Source organism: Heterodontus francisci, chromosome 36, assembly GCF_036365525.1.
Source record: "Heterodontus francisci isolate sHetFra1 chromosome 36, sHetFra1.hap1, whole genome shotgun sequence".
NCBI classification, from domain to species: domain Eukaryota; kingdom Metazoa; phylum Chordata; class Chondrichthyes; order Heterodontiformes; family Heterodontidae; genus Heterodontus; species Heterodontus francisci.
Genome location: NC_090406.1, coordinates 3525785 through 3550999, shown reverse-complemented (window position 1 = coordinate 3550999; position 25215 = coordinate 3525785). Strand labels below are relative to the sequence as shown.

The window sequence follows — 25215 nt, the reverse complement described above, 5'->3', positions numbered from 1 at the left end:
GGAGAGAGCTGTATTTACTGCTTCAACTGTTGTACTTTTACAAGGACAAAGGAGAACTGCAAGTAATTTTGGAGAGGTGGGTGTTGTTTGGACTGTTGGGGGAGGGAGAAGGCACCGGAAGATCCAGGGGTGGGGCTGCCAAATTCTATAGGGAGCCCCCATATTGCTCCTGTGTTTATCTGCCATCCTGCACAAAAGGGGCTCCCTCCCCACCCCCAACTGTGGGGCTCGGGACGGCTGGAGCTGCCCGGGTGAAGAAAGTCTTTACAGAACAGCGGAGAGGAGAGAACTGGGCGGCTCTAGCCGACCCGCGCGAAAAACCCTCCCCTAACTGGAAGACAGGACTGTGAACTCTGAAGTAAGGTGCTCCAACCACCAAACGACAGAAACATCCTCGCAGCTCATCTCTGCCTCCCATCACTCAGCTGTCTGTCCTCTCCTTGTCCTTTGCACCCCTATTCTCCTCTATCCCCACCCCTCCCATCATACTGCTTTCGTTTAAAAGCTGTCAGTTTACTTCTTAAGGGTGGGCGTGGCTCTGCGACCCCATGGCAAGTCCCTCTGCACCGGTGGCGGGGCCTTCCCCTACATACGCTGCAGCTGCACCTGTTGCCCCGTCACCGTTTGCATTAATAACATCGAAGCATGGGGTCAAGAGCTACGTCCACCCAAACATGACGATAGAGGCATGTGTGAAAGCAAGGGCCGAGGTTGTCGGCCCTTCGGCCATTGTTGCAGCCACTAAAATGTACGGGAAGGCAGTGTTTTTCCTGAAGACCGAGTGGGCGGTGTCCCTGGCTCTGAACAAGGGGCTCACCGTGGGCGGGACCTTGCTGCCAGTGGACCCCCTGGAGGCCACAGTGCAAAGGCTCATTCTATCTAACGTCCCGCCCTTCATTCCTGGTGAGCTCCTCCTTCCCCACCTGCACCATCTGGGGGAGGTAAAGACGGAGCTCACTCCAGTCCCGCACGGTCTTTGGGAGAACAGCCTCCGGCATATGTACTCCTTCCGCCGCCAGCTATTCATGCAGCTGGCGCGGGAGGAGGTTACAGAGGGCCACTTCAATGAAGAGTTCCAGGGGACGGCCTACCGCATCTTCTGGACCTTGGACCTTGGACCTTGGGGTGCGGTGCCATGTCTGTAGGGGGGTGGGGCATGTTCGTAAGAACTGTCCCAACGTCCCGGCTGCCAACTCCAACTCGGCAGCCCAGGGTGGCGCTGCTGCACCTCCTCCCACCCCCCCCCCTACACCTCCACCAGATACCATTCAATCGGTACCGGAGGCTGTGGTTTTCACGGCCTCCGGCAGGGAGGTGGGGTGCCCGTCCAAGTGGTAGGAAGATGCGGAGGAGAAATAAACATCGAGAGGCGCGTCCCCTGGACACGGTGACACAACCCGAGTCTGAGCTCAGCACAAAGCCTGATCTCGGGGAGTCAACTTGCCCCAGGGCTGGGCTCAGGCCCAGGGTGAATAAAAAAAGAGAGAGTGCGGAGGCGGAGGCCTCTGATGACATGGAGGTCTCTGAACCGCCGCACCCAACTGGGAAAAAGAGGAGAAGGCACCCCTCCACAGAGGTAACAACACAGGGCCCTGAGATACGGGGCCCGTCTGTTGGAGGGGAGCTGTCTCCTGTTTCGGGTCCCCAGGATTCCCCTACCGCCACCACCAAAGCTACAAAGTCTGGGCAGGAGCTCCCTATTCCTCAGGATGGAGGGGTGGGGGAGGCCCCTGTACATGAGGCCCCTCCTGAAGGAGTAAGTGGAGCCCTGCCTGCGGTGGGGGAGCCTGGGGACGCCGCTCATTCTGCCACTGCCACTGGGTCTGGTGCCCTGAGTGGAGGGGAGGGCGGGGCCCCAAAGGGTCGGCCCTCCCTGCCAGAGTCCTCCACTGACCAGGAGACACCCGACCCGGTTGCAATTGAAAATGTTGTTCCTGTTGCTGGGCCTGTGGGTGCTGGCGGAGCGGGAGATGGCCTCCTCTCTCCGCCTCCGGTCTCGGCTCCGGCTGGATTTCCGGAGTCGGGAACTTCTGTCTCCCCTGGATCACTCATTGGCCTGGGGACGGAGGTGGAGGGGGGGGTCCTGGACTGCTGGCGCCCACAGGCTCCAGTTTCACAGTAGAACCCAGAGAGGACTCCTCCGCCATCAATCCTGGGGGTGGGATCGTGACGGAGGCGGGACCAGCTGGCGCGGCTGGGACGTCCGCCCCACAGTGTGTGGTGGATGTGTCGGCCGCTGGCGGTGACGACCTGGAGGAGGATGGGTATTCGGTGTGGGACACGGAGGATGACCTTGATTCCATCGCCAGTGAGGTGGTTGAGTCCCTCGTGCCTCCCACCAAATCTTCCCTCATCCCCACGGCAGAACTCCGGGATTGCCGCAGTAAAGTTCAGCTGGCCCTCAGCCGTTGGTCGAATCTGGCACTGATCATCCAGTCCGTCCATGCCGCCCTGAAGAAAGCGGGCAAGCGCGCGGGCGTGAAACTGGTTGAGAGGCGCCATTTTAATGTGTTCCTCAATGGGTTGCTGGGGGAGTGGAGGGCCAAGTGCACTTCCACTCCCTCCTCACAGTGAGCTGTTGGTGACGGGTTTTAAGTACCTTTGACATGAAGATAACCATAGCCAGCCTCAACATCAACGGCAGCAGAGGGGCTCACCGCAGATTTCACAATCTCTCAGTCCTTAGGGAAGGGAGATACGCGGTGAGCTTTCTGCAGGAAACCCACACCGTTCCAGGAGACGAAGCCACCTGGCTCCTGGAGTGGCAGGGTGGGGTCTACATGAGTCACCTCACCCCTATTTCTAGTGGGGTGGCTATCTTGTTGGCCCCAACTTTTCAGCCGGAGATCTTGGGGGTCAAGGAGCTAGTGCCGGGCCGCTTGCTCCACCTCGCCGTTCGCCTGGGTAGCGTGCCGCTCCACTTTGTGAACGTGTACGCGCCCAGGCCCGGCGCATTGCAAGCGCGCTTCTTTGAAGAAGTGTCCGCTCTCTTGAGCTCCATCGATAGCGGCGAGTGCATCATCCTCGGGGGGGATTTTAACTGCACCCTCGAGGTGGGGGATCGCTCCGGTCCCCAGCGCGGCCAAGCGTCGGTGGAGAAGTTGAGGGGACTGATCAGCTCCCTTAACTTGGTGGACGTCTGGCGGAATCTCCATCCCGACTCCAGCGCCTTCACGTGGAGGTCTGGAGAAGGAGGGTCCCGAATCGACCGCCTCTACTTTTCGCAGGCGTACATCTCCCGCGTCTCGGCGGCCTCCATGCGGCTGGTGCCGTGCTCGGACCACCGCCTGGTGTGGGCGGAGTTCACTCCGCTCCGCACGCGGGCAGGGTCCGTGTACTGGCACTTTAACAACCGGCTGCTGGAGGACGAGCGATTCCGGGACTCGTTCTGTCGATTCTGGGCCGACTGGAGAAGGAAGCAGGGGGGCTTCCCCTCCTTGAGGCTATGGTGGGATGTGGGCAAGACTCACATCCGCGTCTTCTGTCAGGAGTACGCGAAGGGGTCGACCAAGAGGCGGGAAGCCGAGGTCGGGCGCCTTGAGAGGGAGGTGCTCGACTTGGAGTCCCGCCTCGGTCATGCCGTCGTGGACCCGGCCCTGTGGCAGGCGTACAAAGAGAAGGGCGCGCTGAGGGACCTGCAGCTCATAGGGTCCCGAGGCGCGTACATGAGGTTGCGGATCCAGATCCTGGAAGATTTGGACCGCGCCTCACCCTTCTTTGACTCGCTGGAAAAATGGCGGGGGGTCCGTAAGCAGCTCATCCAGCTGCTGGCCGACGACGGATCCTCCATCATGGATCCGGAGGGAATGGGCCTCCTGGTCCGTACTTATTACAGTGCGTTGTTCTCTCCGGATCCGTCCAGCGAGGATGCGCGCAGAGTTTTGTGGGAGGACCTGTCGCAGGCCAGCCCGGAGGGCGCCGAAGGATTGGAGGCTCCGCTCACGTTGGCGGAGCTGACCGGCGCCCTCCACCAGCTCTCAAGGGGCAAATCCCCAGGGCTGGATGGGTTGACCGTGGAGTTCCTCAGGGCATTCTGGGACGTCCTGGGGGACGATTACGCGTGGGTCCTGGGGGAAAGCCTGGCGACCGGGGAGATGCCCCTCTCGTGGCGCAGGGCGGTCATCGTCCTGCTGCCGAAGAGGGGCGATCTCCGCCTGCTTAAAAACTGGCGTCCGGTTTTGCTCCTCAGCACGGATTATAAGATCTTTGCCCGGGCGATGTCTCCCCGTCTGGGCTCCGTGCTGGCCCACATGATCCACCCCGACCAGTCCTACACGATCCCGGACCGGTCCACCCAGGACAACATCCACCTGGTCCGGGACCTGATCCATCTTGCCCAGAGGACTGATCAGTCGGTCGCCTTTCTCTCCCTCGATCAGGAGAAGGCATTCGACAGGGTGGATAACGAATACCTTTTCGGGACTCTGCGCGCTTTTGGACTTGGGCCACATTTTGTGGCCCGGGTCAGACTTTTATACGCCGCCACAGAACGTCAAGTCAAAGTTAATGGGTCCTTGACGGCGCCCCTTCGCTTTGGGAGAGGAGTGCGTCAGGGATGCCCCATGTCCGGCCAATTGTATACCATCTGCGTGGAGCCCTTCCTGTGCCTGCTTCGCAGGAGGTTGACGGGATTGGCTCTGCGCGAGCCGGCCATGCGGTTCGTCCTCTCGGCTTACACTGACGACGTGCTCCTCGCCATCACAGATCCCGTTGACTTGCGGAGGATGCGCGACTGCCAGCAGACCTTTTCAGCCGTGTCCTCCGCGAGGATCAATTGGGAGAAATGTTCCGGACTCCTGGTGGGTCAGTGGCGGGTGGACTCCGTGCCGGAGGAGATGACACCTTTTGCATGGAGCACCACGCACCTCCTCTATCTGGGAGTCCACCTTAGCCCCGCTGAGGAAGCCTGGCCGGCAAACTGGCAGGAGTTGGAGGCGAAAGTCACCGCTCGGCTGGGACGCTGGACAAGACTGCTCCGAGTGCTTTCCTACAGGGGCCGAGCGCTGGTCATAAACCAACTGGTGGCCTCCATGCTGTGGTACCGGTTGGTCACTTTGGCCCCGCCACCTGTATTTGCCACCAAGATCCAGAAGAAACTCGTCGATTTCTTCTGGGGCAAGAGGAAACACTAGGTCTCTGCCGCGGTCCTGAGTCTCCCGATTGAGGAGGGTGGCCAGTCGCTGGTGTGCGTCCGCACCCAGGCTGCGACTCCGCCTTCGGACCCTGCAGAGATACCTGTATGTCGAGCGTCCTCCCAGATGGTGTGCACTGGCGATGTATTTTTTCCGCCAGTGTCACTGCCTTCAAGATGACACGCAGCTCCCAGCGGAGTCCGTTAGCCGCGCCTCTCTGAGGGAGTTGCCTGTCTTTTACCAGGATCTGTTCCGAGTCTGGAACATGGTCGCCTCCAGGAAACCCCCGGGACGCCCCTCACTGTGGGTGGCGAGGGGGGCTCGGGAGTGCGGAGCGCTCCCGGCCGAGCTGACCCCCGCTCGGCCAGAACTGCTTATCGGACCCAGGCCCCAAAACCCTCCTCGGGAGCCGGTCCCACACAACCCGAGCCGTCTCTCGGAAATGCCCTCTGTGCCATTCCAATCGGCGCGGAGGGATTTCCTGTACGGGCTGCTCCTGCACACACTCCACTTCCTCGCCCTCGTCAGCCGGCCGGACACGCCCTGGCGGTCTGCATTGCCATCTGACGGCGATGGAGGTCTCTCTACGCGGGAGTCTTCCCCCTTTACATCGGGGACCTGGGGTGGAGGGTGTTGCACAGGGCAGTCCCGTGCAACAGACTTTTAAGTAGGTTCACGGACTCCCAGGCCGCCTGTGCTTTCAGCGGCCTGGACGAGTCCGTGTTCCATGTTTATACGGAGTGTGCGAGGTTGCAGCCCCTATTTGAGTATTTGAAGGGGCTGCTCCTCATGTTCTGGCTGCACTTCAGCCCCACGCTCCTGATCTTTGGGCACCCGGTGCGGAGGGGCGTGGGCCGGGAGGGGGATCTCCTCGTCGGTCTGCTCCTGGGCCTGGCCAAGGTGGCAATTCACAGGTCCAGGCTGCGGGCTCTCGGGGGTTCCGTCCTCCCCGATTGCCTGCCCCTCTTCCGCGGTTACGTTTGCGCCCGGGTGTCCCTGGAGAAGGAGCATGCGGTGTCCGCCGGTACGCTTGAGGCCTTCCGCGACCAGTGGGCACCGCAGGGACTGGAGTACATTGTCGACGCCGAAAATGGCATTTTCATTTGAGTTTTTGTTTCTTTGTTTTAATAAAGTTATTTTAAAAATATAAGTACGTTTATAAAGGGGGCCTGAGGAATAAAGGCCCCCTCGACATAAAAAATATTTAAAAAAAATGGGGTTAGATACAGAGTAAAGCTCCCTCTACACTGTCCCCATCAAACACTCCCAGGCCAGGTACAGGACGGGGGTTAGATACAGAGTAAAGCTCCCTCTACACTGTCCCCATCAAACACTCCCAGGCCAGGTACAGGACGGGGGTTAGATACAGAGTAAAGCTCCCTCTACACTGTCCCCATCAAACACTCCCAGGCCAGGTACAGGACGGGGGTTAGATACAGAGTAAAGCTCCCTCTACACTGTCCCCATCAAACACTCCCAGGCCAGGTACAGGACGGGGGTTAGATACAGAGTAAAGCTCCCTCTACACTGTCCCCATCAAACACTCCCAGGCCAGGTACAGGACGGGGGTTAGATACAGAGTAAAGCTCCCTCTACAGTGTCCCCATCAAACACTCCCAGGACAGGTACAGTACAGGGATTCGATACAGAGTAAAGCCCCCCGAAAGAAAAAAAGTAAAATAACGGGGTTAGATACAGAGTAAAGCTCCCTCTCTACAAAAGAAAAGAAATACAGGTTGAATACTTGCCTGGAACTGTGCACTAATGCTGGGCGGTTTTTTTTTCTTGTGTAGGTGCAGTAGGGACTTGGTGGTGCGATCGTGAAGTGTCATTCGGACAATGTGCTTTAAGGAACCCGAGTCGATGAGGTTCTGGAGAAGGATGAAGATCGGAGTGAGAAAGGAATGTGCGAGAGTTTGGTTTAACATAGAACACATTGAGCATTTAACAGACATTTAACAGGCAGTAACATTCAGCTCAGCTCACCTGTGGTTTTCAGACTGGTTCAACAACTCATTGATCACATGTTTAAACCTGACCAGGGCACGCTGTGAAATTAAGTTCAATAAATCTGATAATCTGGGACCACAAAAGTTGCCATTTTGTTATAAAAACGCTACTGGGTGACTGAAGTCCTCCCGGAAAGAGGACCTGCTGCCCCTGCACAGTCTGAGCCAACATACGAGCTGAATCCTACGCTCGGTGGTTGAATCCCAATCAATGCCTTTAGAGCACGAGACACAAACACTGGCCCAGCAACAATAAATAAATTACAAGGACACAGAGCTTAAGGAGTTTCTGCAGCAGAACTCTGGGCAGTCCCACTGCTGGGCTTGGTTTCTGCAATAAATGAGGAATACAGAACCCCAGATAGGGCATCAGGGAGGGGTCTGACTGGAAACATAAGCCCTTAACCCTCTCAATCCCAATCCCACTAGCACAGGCACCTTAGCCATGGATCTGCACACTTGGACACCAGGCAGTGAGGCAATTATAACTCTCACTATCTCAGGAAAGGCCAGCCCTAACTTTTATAATATTATCTGAACAAGTTAATATCACCAATTTGAGGTTTAGACATTAGGAGGTTATTTGTTCCTTTACCCAGTTACTGGCTGCATGGACACAGAGATTAAAGACAGGTTGAATAGCTACTTCACTAAGTAGAACAGCTGATTCTGGAAGTGTCACCAACTCATTATTTTAACCTGAATGTCAAACAGCAAAATTCATAAAATTAAAACACAATCAGAAAGGACATTTACCTTGGGAATGATCAGCTTTTGTTTCAAACCTTTATTTTTCCTGTTGAAATATCAGAGTGTTATTTTAATGTTTTTCCAAGACAGTGTCGCAAGGGTTAGTCCAATCAGCAAGCAGTGAGAGTCAGGCACCACAGGCAAAAAGCAAGTTGCTGATAGGTTGAAATTGCCCGTTCCGAAGGTGCAAGGATTGGCTGAATAATTATCGTCAACCTTAGTGATGGAGCTCATGAACACAAACTCATTGGGTCGACAAGCTCCCCAGTGATCCCCACAGTGGCCACTGGGTGGGCTGTGGGCAGAAGGGGAGGAGCGAGTGGGTGGGGAGGCACCTCACTGGAGGGGTGGTGGGTGGGTTTTAGTGCCCACGCCAGTGAAGGTGGGAGGGAGCTGGGCCGCTGGACGAGGAGTGGGGGGGATGCCCCCTGCCCCGCTGGATGAGGAGTGGGGGGGGGGGGGAGGGGGGGCCCCCTGCCCCACTGGAGGAGGGCATGACACTGGATGTAGGTGTTGTTGACAGGCAGTTGGTTTCAGAACGTCATATTGAATTGGCAATAAACCAACTTTACCAAACTCTCAACCCAGCATCACATCTCAAAGAAGGATTTCCAAATGGCCCCTGCAGTTATTTAACAGGCATGAGCACTGAGATTCTCAGCAGCAAGACTGGTGAGCTGTCAATAATAATAAATAAAAACAAGAAATGCTGGAATCACTCAGCAGGTCTGGCAGCATCTGTGGAAAGAGAAGCAGAGTTAACGTTTCGGGTCAGTGACCCTTCTTCGGAACTGGCCGGAACTCTCCAGTTCCGAAGAAGGGTCACTGACCCGAAACGTTAACTCTGCTTCTCTTTCCACAGATGCTGCCAGACCTGCTGAGTGATTCCAGCATCCGCAGTATTTTGCTTTTATATTATGGTGAGCTGTCAAGTTTGGCCCAAACCATTTCCAAACCATACCCTGAGATGACAGAGCATGTTAATTTTCACTAAGTATTCAGTAATCCATGCACTCTGAGTAATTCAATCAATGGCTTTCCAGCTTCTCTTTAGAAGTTATATGCTCTCCTTTCTCCTGGGTGCAGCTACATCAATCATTGGGGTCTTCACTCTCAGCACCTACCCACCACTTGGTTCAAGGTGCAGCAAGCTTACAAATTAGTGCATCGACCTTCCCCCACCCCCTCCTCCCCTTCATTCCACCCTCCACAAGAGGATTAAATGTTTCTTGCAAAGCTTTTCCATTTCCTCAGTGGAGTTGGTGAGAAGGAGCAGAGCTTGAGCAGGCAGTAACATCTTCCAACTTGTCTTTGGGTTGTTTAGTTAGGGTGTGGTTACACACACGGTCACATATCGGAGAGATTTACACCTGAGGTTTCCGAATTATCTTTACACCCAGAGAAAAGAAAACAGAAAACTGGTCTAAAGGTAAGGAACCAGGGCAGCTTTAGGTCTCAAAGGAAACTCACAGGTAGCGGCTGTGGGGTCTCTCGTGGCATCTCAGCGGTTTGAGGCGGGTGTGGGAGTCATCACTGTACTCAGCCCATCCCCGGATGCTCCTCATCAACTGGGCATGCAACTCACTGGCAGACCATTCCCAAGAGAGAGAGAGAGGGAGAGAGAGAGCATGCGAGAGAGAGAGAGAGAGAGAGAGAGAGAGAGAGAGAGAGAAGGTTAGAGAGAGGACCAATCACCAAAAAAGGGCACAAAAGTTCTCAACAGGGCAGTCAACATAGCAGCTAGGCTCCACACCAGACCATCGACATGATCCGAAGCCCATTGATACCCAGAGTCTCAGCAGATTGTGAGAGAGCCACATGCCGTTAACGATATTCCTGCAGGTCCCAACTGTTAACCCCAAACCCAGCAAGCAGCTGGGATTGAGTCTGCTGCTGGGCTACTGGCACAAAGATCACAAATTCAAATCCCTGCACAGCAAGCTGCAAGACTGAAATCAATTAATCTGCTCATTTGTGGAAAGGAATGAAAACTGTTGAATTGTTGTCAAAACTCAAACTGGGTAATTAATGGTCTTCAGAGAAAGGGAACCTCCATGTGACACCAATCCCACATCTATGTGGTTGACTCTTATGCCCTCAGGGGATGGGCACATACCAAGAACAAATTAAAAAGCAAGAGACACATTTCTAGGTTAATCTATTAATAGAAAACAACTGTCACTCAACATGAGTCTCGGTAAGAGGGTTAAAAACTGAAATGGAAAACCTTTGACCATGAGGCAATATTCAGACAGGAGTCAGCCTTAACAGCCGTCGGATCCCATCTCCATTTCCCACCATTACTTACCTTGGCCCTTCGATTACAGGGAGGCACACAAGCAAAGAGAAAATCCAAAGTTGTGATATTCCGTTTGCTTTTCCACGTGATCAAACAGAACTGTGGTTAGCCGAACCTGTCAAACAGACATCTCTCTGTTCCATCCCTCCCTTCACCACCATCGCCCACCAAACCTACACTTCCTTCACTGCCATTCTGAGCCACTTCCAGGGGGTCTGGCTTCCCCATCGTAATTGGATCTTCAAGAGGCGTCAAGCCAAAAATTACTGAAGATGAAGAGACCTGAAATCTCCAGGAAGAGGCGGAAGGTCCCAGAGGGCCACCCTGTGTCAGACAACAGACCACCTGCCAGTGTGTCAAACACAACTCACACTCAGTCACTTTCTGCCAATTTCACTAGTGCAGGGGTTTTATATCTGGGAAAACAAAACAAAAATGATCCAAACCTAGAGTTCAATTCGGTCAGGTAGAAACGGTAAGCAAGAAGCTAATGGAATGTTGGCATTTAGCTCAAGGTGACTGGAATACAAAGGGGTGGAAGTGCTGCTATAGTTTGTCTTAAGCACTGGTCAGACCTCATTGGGAATAACTGTGTTCGGTTCTGGGCACTGCACCTCAGGAAAGATATATTGGCTGTGAAGGAGGTGCAGGCCAGATTCACCAGACTGATACCTGGGCTAAAAAGATTCCATTTTGAAGATTGATTGCAGAGATGTAGTTCCTGTTCCTTGTGTTTAGAAGGTTGAGGGCTGATTAATCAAGGTCTTTAAACAGTTAAAAAGGATTTGATACAATAGATACAGAGTTATTATTTCTCCGGTGGGGCACTCTATACAATGGGAGCGAATGGGAAGAGGTTTGCATCAATTGGAATTCTAAGCCTGGATCAAGAAGATGTTTATCTCCAATTGACTGGACCGGACAATCGAAGGGCAGCTTGATGTCTGTACTGAGCACGCCTTAAGACGTGGCACTAACACACAGGCTGTGGAGGTTGTTTGCCTTGGGCACTGCCTCCGCTGCAGAGGAGTTTTCTCTTACTTGCTTCTTTGCTCATTACAACAGCAAGATGTCTTCAAATGCCTCAAAATTGAAATCTTCACAAGTGGTTTCAAAAGAAAAATCGAGCACAGAGCAGCTGTAAAACAGACATGCAGACGAAGGCAGACTGAACCATCTCACCAATCCTTTCATTGCCATTGGCTGCCTCAAGTAACAACACACTCGATGCCCTTTAAGGGCAGAGACACAATATGCACCAAGTTTCATTTGAATTCACAAATGTTTTTTTTAAACACAAACACAAACAGTAATAAAACAACATAACTGCAATGGTGCCTATTGGTCGTATTATGGACCCGAAACTGAACTAACCTCCTTCCCTGAAGCACATGGTTTATAGGTGAACAAAGTCACTGTGGTCTACACACTGGATCCTCCAGCGAGACCATGGAAACTGGTAGGCCAGTGGTTATATTACTGGATTATTAATCCAGAGAAGACGAGTTCAAATCCCACCAGGGCGAATTTGGATGGTCATAAAAAGCCAACTAGTTCAGACAGTGGCATAGTGGTAATATCACTGAACTAATAATCCAGAGGCCCAGGTTAATGCCCCGCAGACACAGGTTCAAATCCCACCATGGCAGCTGGTGGAATTTAAATTCAATTGATCAATAAATTCTAATTAATTAATGAAAAAGAAACCTGGAATTAAACCTAGTCTCAGTAATGGTTCCATGAAACTACTGATGGTCATAAAAACCCACCTGGTTCGCTAATGTCCTTTAGGGAAGGAAATCTGCTGTCTTTATCTGGTCTGGCCTACATGTGACTCCAGACCCACCGCAATGTGGGTGAAATGGCCTAGCAGGTCACTCAGTTGTCAAGGGCAATTAGGGATAAGCAATAAATGTTGGCCTTGCCAGTGACGCCCACATCCCATGAAAGAATTTTTAAAAATCCTTTAGGGAAGGAAAGCTGCTGTCCTTACCTGGTCTGGGCCTATATAGGATCTAGAATTTCCTTCCTAAATCTCTCCACCTTTAAGATGCTCCTTAAAACCTACCTCTTTAACCGAACTTATAGTCGCTTGTCCTAATATCTCCTTATGTGGCTCAGTGTCAAACTTTGTTTGATAACACACCTGTCGAGCACTTTGGGACATTTGAAAGGTGCTTTTTAAATGCAAGTTATACATAACTCCAGTACCACATCAATGAGGTTGACTCTTACACTGCCCTCTGAACTTACTAACCAAGCCCCTCAGTTTAAACACCCTCATTGCCACTTTCTCAGGGCATCTAGGGGAACGGGGCAATAAATGCCAACTGTGCCAGCAATGACTGAGTGAAGACATTTGCCGATCGGCATCAGGAATTACTCCCTTGAGTGAAACAATAAATGGGAAAGTGGGATAACTGTTCTCTGCCACCAGAGGGAGTGCCACAGGAGGTTGGCAGACCATTATAATACCGGCACAATGAACCACACAAAGAACACACGGCACACGGAGGGAGGCAGTGGTACACAGCGAATGTCAGTAGACTAGTAACCCAGAGCCCCAGGCTAATGCTATGGGGTCGAGAGTTTGAATGCCACCACAGCAGATGGTGGAATTTGAATTCAACTAATAAATCTGGAATTTTAAAAAAAAGCTACTCTAGACCTTGAAACCATTGTCGATTATTGTAAAAACCCATCTGGTTCACTAATGTCCTTTAGGGAAGGAAATCTGCTGTCCTTACCTGGTTCAGCCGACATATGACTCCAGACTCACGGCAATTTGGTTGACTCTTAATTGCCCTCTGAAATGGCCTAGCAAGCCACTCAGTTGTATCAAACGGCTACAAAGTCTAAAAAGAGGAATGAAACCGGACGGACCACCCGGCATCAACCTAGGCACCAGAAAAGACAATGGCAAACCCAACCCTGTTGACCATGCAAAGTCTTCCTTAACAACATTTGGGGGCTTGTGCCAAAGTTGGGAGAGCTGTCCCAAGACTAGTCAAGCAACAGCCTGACATAGTCATACTCACAGAATCATACCTTACAGACAATGCCCCAGACACTGCCATCACCATCCCCGGGTATGTCCTGCCCCATCAGCAGGACAGAACCACCAGAGGTGGTGGCACAGTGGTATACAGTCGTGAGGGAGTTGCCCTGGGAATCCATAAAGTCCCATGGAATCAAGTCAAACATGGGTAAGGAAACCTCCTGCTGATTACCACCTACCACTCCCCCTCGACGGATGAATCTGTGCTTCACCATGTTGAATACCAATTGGAAGAAGCACTGAGGGTAGCAAGGGCACAGGATGTACTCTGGGTGGGGGACTTCAAAGTCCATCACTAAGAGTGGCTCGGTCACACCTCTACTGACCGAGCCCTAAAGGGCATAGCTGCTAGACTGGGTATGCGGCAGGTGGTGAGGGAACCAACAAGAGGGAAAAATATACTTGACCTCGTCCTCACCAATGTACCAGTTGCAGATGCATCTGTCCATGATAGTATTAGTAGGAGTGACCACCGGACAGTTCTTGTGGAGACAAAGTCCCGTCTTCACATTGAGGATACCCACCATCGTGTTGTGTGGCAACATCACCATGCTAAATGGGATAGATTTTGAACAGATCTAGCAATGCAAAATGGGGCATCCATGAGGCGCTGTGGACCATCAGCAGCAGCAGAAATGTATTCAACCACAATCTGTAACCTCTTGGCCAGACATATCCGCCACTCTACCATTACCAAAAAGCCGGGGGACCAACCCTGGTTCAATGAAGAGTGCAGGAAGGCATACCAGGAGCAGCACTAAGCATACGTCAAAATGAGGTGTCAACCTGGTGAAGCTACAACACAGGACTATCTGCGTGCCAAACTGCGTAAGCATCATGCGATAGACAGAGCTCAGCGATCCCATGACCAACGGATCAGATCTAAACTCTGCAGTCCTGCCACATCCAGCCGTGAATGGTGGTGGACAATTAAACAACTGACAGGAGGAGTCGTCTCTACAAATATCCCCATCCTCAATGATGAGGAAGCCCAGCACATCAGTGCAAAAGACAAGGCTGAAGCATTTGCTTCCATCTTCAGCCAGAAGTGCCAAGTTGATGATCCATCTCGGCCTCCTCCTGAGGTCCCCAGCATCACAGATGACAGTCTTCAGCTAATCCGATTCACTCCGCGTGATATCAAGAAACCATTCGCGACCCCTCGGATACTGAAGCAACCCACATCCATATGCAGCACTGGATACTGCAAAGGCTATGGTTCCTGACAACATTCCGGCAATAGTACTGAAGACTTGTGCTCCAGAACTTGCCGCACCTCTAGCCAAGCTGTTCTGTAGAGCTACAACATCAAGGCAGCGTTTGACCGAGTATGGCATCAAGGAGCCCTAGCAAAACTGGAGTCAATCGGAATCAGGGGGAAAACTCTCTGCTGGTTAGAGTCATACCGAGCGCAAAGGAAGATGCTTGTGGTTGTTGGAGGTCAATCATCGCAGGGCATCACTGCAGGACTTCCTCAGGATAGTGTCCTAGGCCCAACCATCTTCAGCTGCTTCATCAATGACCCTCCTTCAATCATAAGGTCAGAAGTGGGGATGTTCACTGATGATTGCACAATGTTCAACACCATTCATGAGTCCTCAGATACTGAAGCAGTCTGTGTAGAAATGCAGCGAGACCTGGACAATATCCAGTCTTGGGCTGATAAGTAGCAAGTAACATTTGTGCCACACAAGTGCCAGGCAATGACCATCTCCAACAAGAGAGAATCTAACCATCTCCACTTGACATTCAATGGCATTACCATTGCTGACTCCCCCACTAACACCCTGGGGTTCACCATTGACCAGAAACTGAACTGGAGTAGCCATATAAATACCGTGGCTACAACAGCAGGTCAGAGGCTGGGAATTCTGCAGCGAGTAACTCACCTCCTGACTCCCCAAAGCCTGTCCACCATCTACAAAGTACAAGTCAGGAGTGTGATGGAATACTCTCCACTTGCCTGGATGGGTGCAGCTCCAAAAACACAAGAAATTCAACACCATCCAGGACGAAGCAGCCCACTTGATCGACACCCCATTCTCTAACATTCACTCCCTCCACCACTGACGCACAGTGGCAGCAGTGTGTACCATCTACAAGATGCACTGCAGCAACGCACCAAGGTTCCTTAGACAGCACCTTCCAAACCCGCGACCTCTACCAACTAGAAGGACAAGGGCAGCAAATACATGGGAACACCATCACCGGCAAGTTCCCCTCCAAGTCACACACCATCCTGACTTGGAACTATATCGCTGTTCCTGCACTGTCGCTGGGTCAAAATCCTGGAACTCCCTTCCTAACAGCACTGTGGGTGTATCTACCCCTCATGGACTGCAGCAGTTCAAGAAGGAAGCTCACCACCACCTTCTCAAGGGTAATTAAGCATGGGCAATAAATGCTGGCCTAGCCAGCGACGCCCACATCCCGGAAATTTTTTTTAAAAACCATTACCCAGTCTTTTCTCTTCCCAGACACTATTTATAATGTTTGCAGCCTTCAGCAGTGAATCCAGTCAGTTTGTTCCTGCTGATCACACTCATCCAGTTACCCCACTATTGCGGCTTTAACCCCAACTCGGCGCTGTTGGTACTGATTGCCACACACTCTGTTTGCTCTGGCAGTGACTGGCACTTTAGGGTTAAATCCTCGCCCCACTCCAACCTCCACACACACACACTCCCCCCAAAATGATTCTTACCGATAGGCTTTTTCTGTTGGAGTGTTTGATCGCTGCAGTTCTCCAAGAGACACACGGGAGCCACGGCGAAACATTCCTGCAAGGGAGGGGACAGCAACAGAGTGACAACTACACCCTCAACCCCCCACCACCGCCCCCCAGCCCTTACGCTTGCCCCCCACCCTCTTTCACTCACCACTGACCCTCCTGTTTCCACACACCCCCAACCCCCAGGAAGCCCTTGTCACCCCCCCCTCCCTCAACCCTCGCCCATCACCCTTTCTTCTTCAGACCCTCACACCCAGCACTGTACCTGCTGCGATTTTCTGTGCCCAATGCTGCCCAGCCTGTTTGAATGCAGCTACAGCTCGGATAGCAGCCCGAAGGGTCGACCATCTGAACATGGACACGGGATCCATCCCGATCAATTCCCGGATGAAAGCGCTGTCACTACTCCGCAGGAGCGCCACAATGTCAGGTCGCATGTAATCTGTATTCTTCTCCCGAAAATCCTGTTTGGAAAGAAATCAGAAATCAGTCATCTTGGAAAAGTAGGGAGAGAGAGCGGGGGGTGGGGGGGGGGGGAAGGGAGAGAGAGCGGGGGGTGGGGGGGGGGAAGGGAGAGAGAGCGGGGGGTGGTGGGGGGGGGGGGGGGGGGAGAGGAGAGCAGGGGGGAGGGGGAGAGAGGGGAGAGGGAAACAGAGAGAGAAAAAAGAGACACAGAATACACATCCCAGCTTCCAATATTAACCACACAATCCAGAGCTGACTGTCGGACACATCCCTGCCCAGGTCAGGAGGTCCATGTCAACTGTGGATCTATGGCTACGTCTCTCACTTCTGAGTCACAGGGACATAGATTGGAAACTTAACCTTATAATCCAGGCTGAATAACCCTGTGCAGCGCTGAGGGAGCGCCGCCCTGTCGGAGGGCCAGCGCTGAGGGAGCGCCGCCCTGTCGGAGGGCCAGCGCTGAGGGAGCGCCGCCCTGTCTGAGGGCCAGCGCTGAGGGAGCGTCGTCCTGTCGGAGGGCCAGCGCTGAGGGAGCGCCGCCCTGTCGGAGGATCAGCACTGAGGGAGCGCCGCCCTGTCGGAGGATCAGCACTGAGGGAGCGTCGTCCTGTCGGAGGATCAGCGCTGAGGGAGCGCCGCCCTGTCGGAGGGCCAGCGCTGAGGGAGCGCCGCCCTGTCGGAGGGCCAGCGCTGAGGGAGCGCCGCCCTGTCGGAGGGCCAGCGCTGAGGGAGCGCCGCCCTGTCGGAGGGCCAGCGCTGAGGGAGCGCCGCCCTGTCGGAGGTATTGTCATTTGGATGAAACTTTAAATCGAGGCCCCATCTACCTGCTTAGGTGGATTTAAAAGTTCCCATGGATCTATATCGATGAAGAGTGGGGGAGGGGGTTGAGGAGGGGGCAGTGGTTCCTGCTCCTGATCACTGTCCAGTGACTTCCTAATGGGAAGCAAGTATATGTTGGGAAGGACCAGATGTGAATGTGGTGCTGCTCATCATTGACCTTTGTGGGCGGGACCCACAGGGAATCAGCTGTTCGGTGTGGCACCAAACTCAACCCATCTGTACCTCGCAAGGGCAGGGGCTTTCCGGAAAGAGAACGAGAAAATTGAGAGACATTAAAGGAATAGATGGTCTGCAGGGCTCGTCCACACCTTGATCTGATACTTGACTCTTCCGGCGAAGTGCTGGATGACGAAGGCCGGCTCCATCACCGGGGTTCCCACAAAGAATCGATTGTCTTCGTGCTGCTGCTTCAACTTGGCCAGAAGGGTCTGATTGGTGGCGTGCGGGAAACTGACAATGGAGAAAGGGCAAACCACATCAGTACGACACACTCTCTCACTCGTACGCACACATACGGTGTTCACACAATTACACCAGCATTCTCACACTCTACCTGAAAGCTTTCAAAAATCGCTGCTAGTGACTCCTGTCCAATTTGTCCATAAATATGATAAAACCTTCCATCTGTCCACATCACCCATTCTCATTTCTTAACTCCACATTTATAATGGACACTGCCTGATGGAAAGCTGACGTGCTGTAATTACATTGATCTGCCACTAGTGGAGCTACTGTGCCACCACTGGCTGGAGGTTACAATGACAGTGTGACTAGTTTACAGATCAGTGTAATTACAGTATGTCAAGTTTATATAGGCTTTGTCCATTATAAATATAGTCACAAAAATTATAATGGAAATTTAAGAATGAAAATAGAATACAACACTTCAAAATAGGAACTGAATTACAGCTGCAGCCCCAGATCGATTTACACTCCATGCTCTAAACCCCACTACGTCCGAGCTGGACTCCCCGAGCATCAGCACAGGATGTCATTGTATTTAAAATATTTCTGGACAGCCCACTCAAATAACCAAATCCAGCTGAGAGAGACTGACATCAGCTCACTCACTCTGTACCTCAGCCATTGTACTCTCCCCATTCCTTCCCCCCCCCCACTCTCCCCAACCCTCTCCCTTTCTGCATGTCTCCCTACCCCTCTGTCCATCCGTCCGTCTGTCTCCCTACCCCTCTGTCCATCCGTCCGTCTGTCTCCCTACCCCTCTGTCCATCCGTCCGTCTGTCTCCCTACCCCTCTGTCCATCCGTCCGTCTGTCTCCCTACCCCTCTGTCCATCCGTCCGTCTGTCTCCCTACCCCTCTGTCCATCCGTCCGTCTGTCTCCCTACCCCTCTGTCCATCCGTCCGTCTGTCTCCCTACCCCTCTGTCCATCCGTCCGTCTGTCTCCCTACCCCTCTGTCCATCCGTCCGTCTGTCTCCCTACCCCTCTGTCCATCCGTCCGTCTGTCTGTCTCCCTACCCCTCTGTCCATCCGTCCGTCTGTCTCCCTACCCCTCTGTCCATCCGTCCGTCTGTCTCCCTACCCCTCTGTCCATCCGTCCATCTGTCTCCCTACCCCTCTGTCCATCCGTCCGTCTGTCTCCCTACCCCTCTGTCCATCCGTCCATCTGTCTCCCTACCCCTCTGTCCATCCGTCCGTCTGTCTCCCTACCCCTCTGTCCATCCGTCCGTCTGTCTCCCTACCCCTCTGTCCATCCGTCCGTCTGTCTGTCTCCCTACCCCTCTGTCCATCCGTCCGTCTGTCTCCCTACCCCTCTGTCCATCCGTCCGTCTGTCTCCCTACCCCTCTGTCCATCCGTCCATCTGTCTCCCTACCCCTCTGTCCATCCGTCTGTCTGTCTCCCTACCCCTCTGTCCATCCGTCCGTCTGTCTCCCTACCCCTCTGTCCATCCGTCCGTCTGTCTCCCTACCCCTCTGTCCATCCGTCCATCTGTCTCCCTACCCCTCTGTCCATCCGTCCGTCTGTCTCCCTACCCCTCTGTCCATCCGTCCATCTGTCTCCCTACCCCTCTGTCCATCCGTCCGTCTGTCTCCCTACCCCTCTGTCCATCCGTCCGTCTGTCTCCCTACCCCTCTGTCCATCCCTTCCTCCATCTGTCCATATCACTACCCTCTCCTTCCAATCCAGGAACATGAACTGATGCAGGCCCACTCTTCCTGTTCCTTCCTCCCTCAACCCCCTGCCTCACTGCCTGCTCTTGACCCCTTCCCCAATCCACTCATACTTGCTCTCCTCGTCCAGGAGGTGGAAGAGTCCAGTTGGCTTCTTGCTGATCAAGTGGATGCAGCCAACATTGTCGGTGTAATCGATGTTATGCCAGCTGATCCCCTCGCTCTGATATTCCTCCTGTAAAACAAACAGTCAGACTGCAGGCGGGGCACACGGGAGCTGCTTTTAACAGGATGATGGGTGAACTTCCGAATATGTTAAAAATCACTGGGGAAAAAACTTCAGGCAGAATAACAGTTTGCCACAAAGCCCTCACTGAACCCCTGTCCGTCCCATCCAATGGAATAGTGAGACTGCAGTGACACTCAGCCCCACAACACATTCCATTCCTCCTAGCCCCCACCCCCAGGAATGTCCCTTCCCCAAGAACCCACCTATCAAACTCCCCCCTCAAGGAAGCAGCACTGCACTGTGCCAATGTTTACAGTCACTGGAAAGAACAGTCACACTCCCTGGATTAAAGGGTTAAGGTAAAGGTTAGTGTAGGGGTGAAAGGTCCTGGATTAAAGGCCAGGTTTGTGTGGGGGTGAAAGGTCACTCCTCACCTGCTCCAATTTGAAGATGTGCTGGTTAAAGTAATACTGCAGCTGCTCATTTGCATAATTTATGCAGAACTGCTCGAAGCTGTTGTTTGGAAAGTCCTCGAAACCGAAAATATCCAGAACTCCGATCGACAAACACTGTGGAGAGGGTGAGAGGAAAGAGAGAGGGAGAGGGGGTGAAGAGGGTGAGGGAGAAGGTGGGGACAAGAGAGAGGGAGAGAGAGAGAGAGAGAGAGGACACAGCAGGTGAGTGCAGTAAGGATATATTATCAATCCTGTTCTCCTCCCATTCTCCCCTCCTCTCCCGAAGGTACTGAGCGTTGGTGAGGGGCACAGTCCTATGGGCGCGGTAACCACTCACCCTAATGAGTCTTGACAGTGAGCAGCAGCTGGCTACTCCACCACAGAGGCATCACATGTAAGGCCGACATGTCCTGATCTAAGATCCACTCGTGTGTACTGTGCAGTGGGGGAGACTGAGCCTTCATCAGTAGGAACAGTTCCAGAACTGTTTTAGATGGTGTTAGATAATTCAGCTCACTGTGCACAGACACCATGGCTGAGGTAACACAGGTCATAGTGAGCTACCCTCCAGGACCAGGTTAGTCCAGATCATAGTGACTGGCTCAGTCTGGGGATGGAATATCGAACAGGAGGAGGCCATTCAGCCTCTCGAGCCTATTCGCTCATTCATTTAGATCATCGGCTGATCTGTACCTTAACTCCTTCCCCCCACTTTGGTTCCGTGTGTAACCCTTAACCCCCTTACCCAACAAAAATCTACCAATGAGTTATAAAATTTTCAGTTGATCCTCAACCGCAACAGCTTTTCAGGGGAGAGTTCCAGATTTCCACTCCCCTTTGTGTGAAGGAGTTCCTCCTGACATCACCCCAGAACGGCCTGGCTCGAATTTGAAGGTTCTGCCCCCTCGTTCTGGACACCCCCCACCAGAGGAAATAGTTTCTCTCTATCCACCCTATAAAATCCTTTCATCTTTTCAAATATCTCAATCAGATTCCAAACTCAAAGGAAAGTATATGCAGCCTATCCTTGTAATTTACCCTTTTATCCCCAGTATCTTCCTGGTGAATTTGTGTTGTCTCCTACGGTTAATATATCCTTCCTGTGATGCGGTGCCCAGGACGGGACACAGTTACTTCATTGGGGTCTAACCAGAGTTCTAAACAACTGAAGCATCACTTCCTCCCCTTTGTGTCCCAGCTCCCATACCATAACCCGCAGTTACTATAGAGATGATTGCTGAGACGCTGTTTTACCATCACTGACTCCTCCATGTCTTTTTTGTTCAGGAGAGCGTGATTAATCCGAAGAACAATCCAGTCAAAAAGTGCAGTGTAGAGCGATTTGGCCATGGAATCGCGAGTAGTTACAGCCTGCAAAACACACAGAATAAAATAACCAGTCAGGGCAAATCACTGTGCACCGATACCTGGATTGAATTAGTTCAGGTCACAGATTCCAGCCAATAGTGTCCGTCCCTGCAGTCAGGGTTAGTCTCGGCCGTAGTGTCCTCTCCTCCTGTGAGAATCTAGGATCACAGCCATAGCAATCCCACTCAAGACTCTCACTTCACAGTCGAATGTCAATCAGGCCTCTTCACGTACAGGGGTGCTGAAGTTAATTGTAGGCCTCTTCTCACCAACAGAATGAGATTGGCTAACTCATACAAGCCTGGAATTGGAACCTGAGCCCTTCCTGCTGTGTGTGGGATTCAGTCCCAGCACATTTATCACCAATCACTGGTCAATTTAAAAATATTTCCCAATTCAGAAGAACTGTCAATGTTCGTTAGCTGAATCTTGTGTGCATGTGCTGGGGCAAGAGTCTCCCCTCCAAACTGGACTCAGTCCAGATCTGACCCACCTGGCCAGGCCTATACAAATTCCATGCAGGTGAGTTCTGCAAAGTTCTCCCCAGTACCAGAACCAAGCTTCCCCATCGAGGGGTAAGAGAGCCAAATGCTACCTTGTAACTTACCTCATTGAGGCTGTACGGCAAAATCAGCTTCTCCCCGACTGTCACCGTCTTCCTCTTTGTTAAAAGCCTCAACTAACATGTCCCGCTTGACCTGTGGAGCACAAGAGTAGAGTGATCAGCACACTGAGCAGAAGATTGCACTTCCACTTACAGACAGCAAATAAAGGCACTGGGGGAAGGTGCAGAGAAAAAGTTTCACTAAAATGATACCAGAACTGATTAGTTGCAACTATCAGGAAAGATTGATCAGGCTTGGTGAACCTTTCTCTAGAAAAGAGAGAAGACTGAGAGGTGATCAGATAGAGATTGTTAAAGTTATGAATGGATTTGATAGGGTAGATGTAGAGAAGATTTTCACTTGTGTGCGGAGACCAGAACTAGAATCTGGAACACACTACCTGAAGGGGTGGTAGAGGCAGGAACCCTCACAACATTTTAACAAGTATTTAGATCAGTACTTGAAATGCAATAGCATACAAAGGCTACGGGCCAAGTGCTGGAAAATGGGATTAGATTGGATAGGTGCTTGATGGCCAGCATGGACACGATGGGCCGAAGAGGCCTGTTTTCTGTGCTGTATAACTATGACTCTAGGGGCCACAAATATAAGATAGTTACTATAAAAATCTACTAATAAACCAATGGAATTCAGGGAAACTTCTTTCCCCAGAGACGTGGTGAGAATGTGGAACTCACTACCACAGGGAGTGGTTGAGGTGAATAGTATCGATACATTTAAGGGAAAATGGATAAACACATGAGGAGAAAGGAATAGAAGGATATGTTGATAGGGTGAGATGGAGAGGTGGGGTGGGAGGAGGCTCGTGTGCCAGCATAAACACTGGCACCGGACTGAATGGCCTCTTCCTGCACTGAAAATACTGTGTAAGCAGATCCGTTAGAAAACAGCCTGAGTGAAGATGAGAGAGAAGATCATCCCTCTTTGAGGAAGGTGCTGGCTCTGGGGAAGTGGAGGGGGGGTGTGGTTTGGAGGTCGGGTTTTGGGGTGGGGAGGATTGGTTTTGGGAGTAGTGGGTCAGGTTGTACGAGTTCCCCGGATAGCCAGGTGGCTTTGGCAGCTCATTAAATGGGCCAATCATCTGTGTGCCAGGGCCAGAACCAGGGCCCATCCTGACCAGCGTGGCTCAACAAACAGAATATGCACCCACCAAGCCAATCCTGAGCCCAGCTGATTCCATTTGGAAAGGAAACCTGCACATTAACCTACTAGGAGCTTTTTTAAATATTTGTTCATGGGATGTGGGCATCGCTGGCCAGGCCAGCATTTTGTTGCCCATCTCTAATCACCCTTGAGAAGGTGGTGGTGAGCCGCCTTCTCGAACCGCTGCAGTCCTTAGGTGTAGATACACCACAGTGCTATTAGGGAGGGAGTTCCAGGATTTTGACCCAGCGACAGTGTAGGAATGGCAATATATAGGGAGTCATCTCTGTCACACTCTTATTAATTGTACAATAATTGTGTTCAATTGTGTGCAGGTGGTGGGTATTAACTGGGGATTCAGTTGTGTCCCTATAAATAGGCACAGACAGACTGTGGTTTTTGGGGTGAGGAGGTGCATGTTTGTGATGTGAATCTCTGTAAATAAAAGCGATAATCGTGTGTAAAGATTGGCTCCAGTTCTATCCTGCACCAACTGGCTTTCTGGAATGGAACACACCCACCTTCAACAGCTCCGACAGGGTGTCCAGGACCTACGGGTGGCCCCCACCTCCAAACTTTCTTCTCTGCCAGTGGATTTCTTCTTATAGATAACATTCCCAAGATAGAGAATTGCAGAAAGCCACAAAAAAATATCCTGAAGGAGAAATGGGAGCTGTCAGGACCGAGTGGTGAGCTTTGCAAAAACTACAAACATTCAATAAACAGTCTGTTTATTTTGGCAATTTAAAAACTGTGCATTCCAATAATTTATAGATCTATATCCATCGTATCAGGAGGTTCTCCTCCCACCACCTGCTCTTCCACAAGCTGACATGTTACAATGCCTTCTTTTTTTTTTATTATTCGTTTTGGGGGAGAATGTGGGTGTCACTGGCTAGGCCAGCATTTATTGCCCATTCCTAATTACCCTTGAACTGAGTGTCTTGCTAGGCCATTTCAGAGGGCATTTAAGAGTCAACCACATTGCTGTGGGTCTGGAGTCACATGTAGGCCAGACCAGGTAAGGACGCAGATTTCCTTCCCTAAAGGACAATTAGTGAACTAGAGAGGTTTTTACAACAAATCGACAATGGTTTCATAGTCATCATTAGACTAGCTTTTTAATTCACAGATTAATTGAATTCAAATTTCATCATCTGCCGTGGTGGGATTTGAACCCATGTCCCGACAGCAGTAGCCTGGGTCTTTTGGGTTACTAGTCCAGGGACATTACCAATATGCCACCATCCCCCCTGCACTGCTCATCACCCAATGGAAACAATCTTAGATTGGAGCTCACTTCATCTCTCTGCTGGAGGGGGAAGGGAGAGTGGAGGAGGGCGGGGGAAGGGAGAGTGTGAGGGCGGGGGAAGGGAGAGTGGGAGGGCGGGGGAAGGAGAGCGGGAGGGCGGGGGAAGGAGAGCGGGAGGCGGGGAAGTGAGAGCGAGATGGCGGGGGAGAAGGGAGAGCGGGAGGGCGGGGAAGGGAGGGAAGGGAGGCGGGGGAAGGGAGAGGGCGGGAGGGCGGGGAAGGGAGGAGGGCGGAGAGGCGGGGGGAGGATGGCTAGGGAGGGCGGGGAGGGAGGGAGGGCGGGGAAGGGCGGGAGGGCGGAGAGGACGAGGAGGGCGGAGGGACGGGGGAAGGGAGGGCGGGAGGGCGGGGAAGGGAGGGCGGAAGGGAGGGCGGTGAGGGCGGGGGAAGGGAGGGCGGGAGGAAGGGAGAAGTGGGAGGGCGGGGGAAGGAGAGTGGGGAGGGGCGGGGAAGGGAGAGTGGGAGGGCGGGGGAAGGGAGAGTGGGAGGGCGGGGGAAGGGAGAGTGGGAGGGCGGGGGAAGGGAGAGTGGTGAGGGCGGGGGAAGGAGAGTGGGGAGGGCGGGGAGGAAGGAGAGGTGGGAGGGCGGGGGAACTCCCACATCAAATATCCGACATATGAAGAGCAATGCTTCGATGCACTGTGATTGGTTGGTCAGTGCTGACCA

The 25215-nt window shown here is 52.5% G+C and overlaps 1 protein-coding gene across 1 annotated transcript in view; it reads right to left on the bottom strand.

Moving 5' to 3' along the window:
* Positions 1 to 25215, bottom strand: part of LOC137351331 (unconventional myosin-IXb-like) — a 146308-nt gene that overhangs the window by 51962 nt on the left and 69131 nt on the right. Inside the window, 13 exon segments of the mRNA XM_068015768.1 lie at positions 6881 to 7003; positions 7898 to 7937; positions 9362 to 9475; positions 15953 to 16028; positions 16245 to 16443; positions 17593 to 17734; positions 19531 to 19652; positions 20081 to 20215; positions 21356 to 21472; positions 22077 to 22139; positions 22141 to 22167; positions 23760 to 23789; positions 23792 to 23893. Coding sequence (XP_067871869.1) covers positions 6881 to 7003; positions 7898 to 7937; positions 9362 to 9475; positions 15953 to 16028; positions 16245 to 16443; positions 17593 to 17734; positions 19531 to 19652; positions 20081 to 20215; positions 21356 to 21472; positions 22077 to 22139; positions 22141 to 22167; positions 23760 to 23789; positions 23792 to 23893 — 1290 coding nt within the window.